The sequence below is a fragment of the Ipomoea triloba genome, chromosome 14 (genome assembly GCF_003576645.1).
Source record: "Ipomoea triloba cultivar NCNSP0323 chromosome 14, ASM357664v1".
In the NCBI taxonomy this organism is placed as follows: Eukaryota; Viridiplantae; Streptophyta; class Magnoliopsida; order Solanales; family Convolvulaceae; genus Ipomoea; species Ipomoea triloba.
Window position 1 is genome coordinate 7,193,165 of NC_044929.1, and position 9,399 is coordinate 7,202,563.

The 9,399-nt window shown below is 35.5% G+C and overlaps 1 protein-coding gene across 1 annotated transcript; it reads right to left on the minus strand.

Moving 5' to 3' along the window:
* Positions 1 to 6,024: 6,024 nt before the first annotated feature.
* LOC116005271 (transcription repressor OFP13-like) lies at positions 6,025 to 7,356 on the minus strand. Its single transcript, XM_031245533.1, has 2 exons — positions 7,103 to 7,356; positions 6,025 to 6,432 (listed from the first exon to the last, which is right to left on the minus strand). The coding sequence occupies exons 1-2, from the start codon at positions 7,346 to 7,348 to the stop codon at positions 6,055 to 6,057; spliced, it is 624 nt and encodes a 207-aa protein (XP_031101393.1). The 5' UTR covers positions 7,349 to 7,356; the 3' UTR covers positions 6,025 to 6,054.
* Positions 7,357 to 9,399: the final 2,043 nt, after the last annotated feature.

Consider the following 9,399-nt stretch of genomic DNA (forward strand, 5'->3'; position numbering starts at 1 on the left):
AGGGGAAAACCGGAGATGCAAAGTGCAATGCTACTGTGGAAACTACGGTCTTCTCGCAGTGGAATCAGCGGTGGTGTCATGGAGCAGTCGCAGTGGAAACGACGGTGTGTCTTGGAGCGGTGCTAAATGGCTATGGAAACCTTTCTCTCTCTCTCTTCTCAAAGGCTATGAAAACTTTCTTTACCCAAATGATAGTGCAGTGAGATCATTAGACTTTTTTTTTTTCTGAAGATATTGTTTCTTAATGCGGCTACGGCGCCAAATGATAAAACTTTCCCACTAAATAATTTCACTTTTCCTGACGTTTTATGCTAAAATTGATTTTTAAAACAAAACATTTAAGGACGTTTATTATACAACGTCATTGATTCTAAATCTTTACTGACAAAAAAGTTATATTTCGTCGGCAAATATTATAAAAATTTGTATTGTCTCTACCAAAATATATAGTGACGTTATTTAATATAACGTCGCAAATTGTTATATTTAACGACGTTTTTTAGAGCGTCGTTAAAATTTTCATCGGGAAATGAAATATTTCTTGTAGTGAGCCTTGATAGAACGGGAAAACAGTCATTCTACCATGGCCCTAAAGAGATCAAAGACTTTATATATATCTGTTTTTACACGTAGGGGGTAAAACCAACAAAAACGAGTACTATCATCTACGAATAAAACAAAGTAACGAAAACCCCCGGCTGAAATAACAGGCGCCGGGCCCCAAATGTCCGTGTAAATGAGATCTAACACATTGCTACTAGAAGTACTTATTTTATCTAATGGAAAGCGAGACGACTTTCCAAGTTGACATGCTGGACAAAGATGTGGTAGACTCGATTTATGAGGAATAACTAGACACTCCTTTAGGATGCGGTGTAATGCACGGTTGTGAGGATGACCTAATCGCCGATGCCAGACTACGGGAGACGCACGAGCTGTTAAATAAGCCATATGACACCGCGGGACCGGAAGCTGATACAGACCACCCGAACTAAGACCTTTAAGCAAAATTGTTTTGGTGATGCAATCCTTAGCAACAAAAAAACTCGGATGAAATTAAAAAAATACTTGATTGTCCCGGGCAAACTGATTGACAGATAACAAAGGTACAGATAATTAAGGCAATGCAGAACATTGGATAGTTTAAGAGATTTTGAAACGGAGGGAATCGTTGCACTACCAATACTGGAAATAACCAAATCTGTGCCATTACCGACGCGGAGAACGTCTGAACCAGTGTACTCCTCAAAGTGTGACAGCATTGCGGAGTCAGGTGTGGCATGCAAAGTTGCCCCCGTGTCCGGGAACCAGGGCGCGGCATCCTGTTGCTGAGCGGTAACGTCTCCGGCTACGGCCATATGCGCTTCCGCCGGTGGCTGATCCGAATAGCAGCGATAGCAGAAGACCGTAGTATGACCATGCGCACGGCCTTGACCGCCTCTGCCTCGTGACTGCCACTGATTGTCGCGACCACCACCGCCGCGCTGATGTCTCCCTAATGAGCCTTCGTCGCCGGATTCGATTTGCAACCATTGCCGTCGGATATCCAGAGGGCAAGGCAGAGTCACCGACAGCAAAGTCATCTGAATAGATAAACTGTTGCGCTTGGAGACAATCGGAAAGCTGGGGAATCGAAACGGGATTACCTGAGACCACCAATGACGCAACCATTGCCCGGAATTCCGGCCGGAGCCCTATGAACACATAGAGGTTCTACTCGTCAAGAGAGATCGGTCGCCCCGCCAACACCAGGTCTTCGATGAGAAGTTGCGCCCTACCAAGATATTCGGCCGGTGTGGAGTCGCCTTGACGCAATGACTGGAACTGGGCAAGCAGATTGAGGCAACGGGCTCGTGCGGATGAACTCAGCGCCGCTTCGATCGATTGCAAAACCTCTTGCGCGGTGGAGCAGCCAACCGCGAGATACATCACCTCTTCCGACAGAGATGAGATGAGCATCGAGAGGATGCTTTGGTCTTGCTGCACCCAAACAGCATACGCCAGATTGGCGGCGCCGGAGGCTGCTTCGTCTGTCGCACGATCGGCAGGAGACGGCGTCGGAGACAATGTAGGCCGAGGGCATGGCGTGGCTCCAACGACAAAGCCGAGAAGATTCTGACCTTTGAGGAATGGGACCAATTGAGTGCGCCAAAATAGATAGTTACGTGTCGTCAATTTGATCGACACAAAGTGATGGGCTGAATTGAGAGGGTTGAGGTGGGTGGTGGCCGGTGCCGGAGCAATAGCGGCGGATACCGTACGCTCGGAATCGTTTGCGGCCATCGTAGGTTAGGGAGAGAGAGAGGATCGGGAAACCTAACGCTAATCTGATACCAAATTAGGGAAGTTGTTGTGATTGATTAGCAAGAGAAATAGTACAGGGAAATAATAATATATGGCAACCTATACAGTAGGCTAAAGAATAGGAAATAACTTCTAATCTACTGGACTTATTCTCATTATATCTAACACACGCTTTTTTTTTTTTTTTCTATACTACATGGAATGAATATTTTTTTGGAATAATAACAAATTTACATTATATTTCATCAAATTAAACACTTAAAAATTCTTGAAAGTTATTTTTTGGATTCATAAACCAACCCCTTTAGTTCTTATATGATCAAACCTAAAATTATATATATGAAATATTGGTGCAAATTATTGTAAACATTAAAATTTATAAAATTAAAATAAGAAATTTCATTTTCTTGTCCCAAAAAGAAATTTCATTTTCTTCTCCCAAAAAGAAATTCCATTTTCTCATTTGATCAATACATTAGCATCAAAGAGTTATTGTTATATATCTCACCCACCAATGCCACCATATATATAGAAACATTTTTAATATAGCAGAGGAGAAGTGATTAATATAGTATTTAATGGAAACAGATTAGGAAACGGGATTACATATTACTTAATGACAGATTAGGAAAAGATGGAAATAGATTATACTTAACCGTAACGGAATATCCTGGGGTATTTTTGTCTACAAAAAAATTATGTACAACATTAAAAACAAAATGTACAAACAGATCAGCACTAAAAACACGGACATAAACTGAGAACATAACCTGGATTCAAACTTATTATGTTTTTAGATATTATTATATGCTCAATAACTAAAGGTGTGTATTCAGTTGTTTTCGTCAATGACTGATCGAAATTTGAAATAGTTGGCTAAAATAAAGCAATAGCACTTTAGGGATGTGTGTCATGTTCATACTAAGTAAAATTTCATTTGTTTAAACAAAAAAAGACTCACATCATCTTATTCATAACTCATCAACACTAGTGTTAGGGAAGTTAAGAAATGAAAAGACAAGTACAATGAACAATGGTGTTAAGTACTCCGTAATAGCTAATTGATAAAATATTCAGATACAACTAACATGTTTGCACGAAATTGAATTGATAGATTAAATGTTTGCATATGACAACAATAAATGCACACACACAAAAAAAATGTTTTTAATATGGTGGGCAAAGCTCAAATTGCGATATTGATTTCCCTCTGAGCTGCCCAGTAATAATACTGCAATTTCTTAAATGGTTCTTCTGGCAAAAACATTTAAACAAATAATAAAAATTAATACAAGCTGGACAGTTGGTGAACAATTTATGTTGCTCTCAAATCATAAAAAGAATTTGTACCTTTTTGTTTTCTTTTTTAGAAATTAGTACGACCTCGTATTTTACTTTCAAGTTGAAAACAATTACTCCGTATAGTTTATCTCTTACTTGATACGAACACATTTAATTTTGGTGTATATTTTTTGCTGAATTTAAAAAGAAAAAAAAATCGTTTTTTTCTTTTGAAAGTTCACTTACTAACAAGTGAAAATATTTATATATTAGTCAGTCCAAATTGTTAATAGGTCCACCCAAAATGATTGTTGCATGCCAATTTTTTAACTGTAACAAGCAAACACACTTTGACATGTACTCTTACTTTTTATTTCATTTATCTTTATTGACCTGATTGATCCAAAACGAATCTGACTTGTAATTATTATTATTATTTTTTCTTAGGAAAACTTTCACTTTTCATCCATAAATTATAGAATAATTGTAAAATTCGTCTCTAAGTGTTAGTTTTACTCACTTTTTGTCCCTAAGAATATTATTGGTGTTGCACTTTTCATCCCTTTACTAACAAAACATTAGGAACAAAAAGTGAGCACGAGAAATTAACTTAAGGACGACAAGTGAGCACGAGAAGTTAGCTTAGGACGTAGCGCCAATGATAGTATAGGGGCGAAAAGTGAGCAAGACCAACATTTAGAGATGAATTCTACAATTATCCTATAATTTAAGGACGAAAATATAATTTCTTTTTTTTTTCTTTCTTCTAATATACGTAGTAATTTTCTTGCCAATACTGTCTCGCTTAAATTTATTGCATAATTTTTTTTAATTCAATTTACCTATATAATTTATAAATTATTATAATCTATATCCTCAAATAATAGTAGCGAATTTCTTTGGTTAATCCACATGAACAGTTCAACTGGTCACAAGAGGAGAAGTTTGGGAGAAGAGAAGAATTTCTCTGGTTATTAAACCAACCTTTCATATCTGTTACAGAAATAACTTTGAGACAACACTAGCTTTTACACTTTTACAACAAAGAGGATCCACCGCTATAAATATTGCACCGCAACAGAAGACAAGACAGTGTAATTAATTCAACAAATACAACCTTAAAAGAGACCAAAAAAAAAAAAAAAAAAACTCATCAAATACAACACCCACCGCACCGTACAAATCTTCTACACAAAACACATTTATGTGTTTTATTTGATTGGTCTTGAATGAAATTTTTCTTGTAAAATAAATCTTAAATATATAATATATTTTAATAAAAATAAATTTTTTTGTGATATAAAAGACAAAAATTTGACTTTTACCAATACCTTTTTCATGTCTCATAGGTTTTGTCTTTTTTTTTTTTTAATAGAATTGACCCAATTACATTGTAATATCTGTTCATTTATACTTTTTCAATCTATGTTGTCAAACACCTTGTGCTTAGATGGCATGTAGCGACTCTATAATATAGAAGGTCAGGAGACTGAGTTTCAGTGGAGGTCATAACAAACATCTTCTTATTCCTATACCTCTACAAATTATACTATTAAAAGATCTAACAAATTGAAACTCGAGATAAAGGTCACAATTGTTGCATCTCCCCATAATATTTTGCTTTAGAGATATACCAAACAATAACTTTCAACTTAAATTTATGTGTAGTAATAGAAAAGAAATTTATTTCATTTGGACCGGCTATACACCCTGCTACTTATTACTCCGTAATATAATAAAACAACTTATATTTGTGTACAAATACACTTTATCGTTTTCTTTACTCACCTCAGAAATTCGAAAAATGATTCTTAAAATATTTTTTAATTTTTAGTGTTTGACAAGAGAGAAAATATTAAAGTTAATGAAAATCGATTTTCTGTAAAGGAAAACAAAGTCAATTTTTTAAACAATGACTTTTCCTTTCTTTAGAAAAGTCATTTTTCAGGCACGCTCATTAATTTTCAAGAAACGACTTCTTCTCTGAGATGGGAGTAGTCGCCTTTCGTCGGAGAAGGTGACCGGTAGTCGCCTTCTCTGAATCAGTCGCGTTCCATCTCTGGTAGAATGCGACCGGCGACGGTTCGACTATTGTTGTAGCGAATTTTGTCTTCGGAGTTGACTTGATAAAGTTTAGGGTATTTGACCATTTTCTTTTCTGCCTATTAGAAAGTTTTTTTTAGATTGCAACTAAACACTATAAATGGAAATATTTTTGTAAAAATAACTCTTTTTTCAAAAAATATTTTCAAAAGTCATTTTCTTGGTTTTCAAACCCCCTTAATAATTTAATTAAAATAAAACGAAAATCAATTTAAAGATAGAAGGAGCAAATTTATGGAACAACATTTTATGCACTTGCATTCACAGTCGTACAACAGGAAATCCTCTCAATATATTTTGAAGATTATTTGATTTTGCTGTAATATAGGATGGTGGTGATCCAAATATAATACGGAGAATTTCAATTCAAGATGGATCACTGTGTTTATCATCATTATTATTATGATTATTGTTATCGGGTGCAGAGGAGAGGAGAGAAAAGCACACATCCACAAACGCAGAAACGATGAAATCATGGATCCCCTTGCTGTTAACCCTCAAGTACCAAGCCAGCAAATTCTCCAAACACTCCCAATCCAACTTATTATTCCCTTCATCATCTCCCTTCACCCCATAAACCTCCAACATCTCTTCCATGGAGGTTACCAGCTCCCTGTACGGATCCGCAGTCTCCATCGCCACCACCTCACACTCCTTGAACGGGAACCCCGCCGCCGTCGCCAAAATCGAACACGATTCCTCTAGCTCGAACGAGAGCCTCCTTGACGCCAACGCCTGGTTCACCTGCGGTTTACCATATAATATATAAAATATTGGTGGATGGAGGCTTGAAAAGTCAAATTCAGTAACAAATGGTTAGAGGTGGTTAGCCAAAGATTTAAAGGTTAAGTCTAACATCTTAGGCAAAGGTTTGAAGCGCCAAATCCAGTATCAAGTTACTAAGGATTACTAGGGGAGGTGTAAAGGGCCAAGTCAAGTGACTAGGGATGCTGGGTAGAGGTGTAAAGTGTCAAGTCCAGCATCAAGTGGTTAGGAGTTGTTAGTAGGAGGCCTAAAAAGTCAAGTCCAGCACCTGGACAGAGGCTTAAAAAGCTAAGTTCTGTTATTAGTGGAAGGCCTAAAGGGTCAAATCCAACACCTAGGAAGAGATCTGAAAAGTTAAATTCGGTTTTTAGTCGGAAGCTTAAAGGGTCAAGTCTAACATATAGCTAACATATAGGTAGAAACTTAAAGAGCTATGTCTAGTATCAGGCAGCTAAGTGTTGTTGGATACAACTTAAAGGGCTAAATCTAACCTATTGTCTTTTGAAATGTGAAATTAATTGCTATGCAAGTATAAGGAAATAAAGTTGTGTCTTGAACTCCTAATTATAACTTTTAGCTCAGTGATAAGAGCTTTATCATAACAAATATAAACGTATATGAGAGTTCTAGGTTGGGGTTTACTACTCACCTGAATCTTCATTGTCTCCTCTCCCTGGGCAAGAAGGGGAGAAGCCCATTCCGGGGTTGCAGCCAAACGGTGATGAGTAGTGGTGTGTGCAGCTTGGATTAGCTTGTTCTTGTGCAGAGAAAAAAAGGGTTTGGGGATTAATCGCCATTTCCACAATAAGTGTGAGTGGTGGTTGTTTCTGCAGAATAGGGAGAGAGGATTCCAGGTCCTCTTGGTATTCGAGGTTTTCCGGCTGCCCCTGCCCATCAAGAATATTAAGCTCTGCAGGGTGGAGAGCTTTTTGTCTTTTGTTTAACTATTTATAATACATGTAAAGAATTTTTGGTGCTGCTTTGATTTAATGACCATGGGAGATTTTATGATATTAGCTTCACACCTTCAATGCATGAGCTAATTAACGTGGCTGGTTTAATGGAAATGATGATGTACACTGCATAATTTCTATAGATGGTGTTGGACCGTTGGTATTATTTTGTGTATATATATATAATTGATACTTTTACCAGGTAAGATTCACATGCGTGTTTATCAGCATCTAGAGTTTTTCTAAATTATAATATGATTTTTTAATATAATATTATAAAATATGACACTTTTAAGCTCTGGGGTAACTAATGTATATATATTTAATTTAGTAATTCAATTACTTAATTTAATCTCTCAGTTAATATTAAAGTAGTGGATTTGATCATGAAGAACCAAAAGTTCAAATCTAATATCAATATGTCACTTAATAAAATGGTTAATTCTATCACTTTACGGATAATTGAAAGACTAAATTTATACAATAGTCACAATTGCGATACTAAAAGTGGTATTTTTCCTTAATATTATTATATGAATAATTTTGAATGAATGATGAGGAAAACCTACAACTACCCGAGAGTGTGCGTTAGGTAAACCTCGCCTTGTAAGTTGTGACCCTAGCCGATAAAGAACCAAAAAAAGATAAATCAGCTTAAATTACAAATAGTTGACTGACAAATTATACTGTGAACCAAATAATGAACCCACACTAAAAATGAATCATTAATATACTAAAAATATACCTTATGTCAGTGGTCTATACTCTATAGTATAATGATTTGTCAACCATTTAACCAACTTGGTTATACAAGCAAATAAATTTTCTCTCTTAATTATTGTATGACTTTTTAAAACAGTATATATTTAGTAGATTCACTAATAGGGAAGTTGTTTAAAAAAAGAAAATTTTTACTATTAACTATTACATACATGCATGTATCAAATTTGATCCTTAACTATTAATATTTTCAAATTAGGTGCATAACTATGTAATTTATATTACATTTGGTCCATGACTATTAATATTTTCAAATTAGGTGCATATATGACTATGTAATTGTATCACATGTAGTCCAACCGTTCAATTTTCCGGCCAAGCTTTCGGTCAATTATTGCCGGAATTTCAACGAGAAAAATAATATGTTCTAATTAAAATGGTATTTCTGCCAACTATAGTCTAAAAAGTTTTTTTTTTTTTTTTGATGAAATTTTGGCAATAGTTGATTGAAAACTTGGTCAGAAAATTATATGACATGATCAAATATGATATAAATTACATAGTCATGCACCTAATTAATTTAAAAATATTTACAGTCAAGAATCAAAATTGATACATATACAATAGTCAAAGGATCAAAAGCGAACCCTTTTTAAAGAAGTAATAGGAAAGTTACGAAATTTTTAGAAACAAATGATTTTATATATATATATATATATATATAATGGGTTCCCATGTTGTTGCCCTTCTCAGATGCGATTGTGTGGTTGCTTAGGTGCGTAGCTTTCCTTTTAAGGTGCATCGTTTTCCTTCTTAAAATGCGTGGTTTGTGTGCTTAATATGCGTCAGTGATGAAACTTAAGGTGCGTCAACCTAAAGCTTTAGATGCGTGGGTTTCCTTCTTAAGGTACGCTGTTTTCCTTCTTAATGTGCGTGATTTGTATGCTTATGGTGCCCCATTTTAAAACTTTAGGTGTGTGATTTGTGTTCTTAAGGTGTTTTGTTTGTGCGCTTAAGGTGCGTGAGTTGTGTATTGAAGGTGCACCATTTAAAATCTTTAAGTGCGTGATTTGTGTTCTTAAGTGCTTTGTTTGTATACTTAAGGTGCGTAGTTCATGTACTTCAGGTGCGTCATTTTAAAGCTTAAGGTGAGTAACTGAACCCTTATATATATATATATATATATATATATATATATATATATGAGAGAGGATGGTTTACGTGCGAAGTAAACTCTCATGTGAAAAATAGGGTGAGATCTAAGCCATTGATA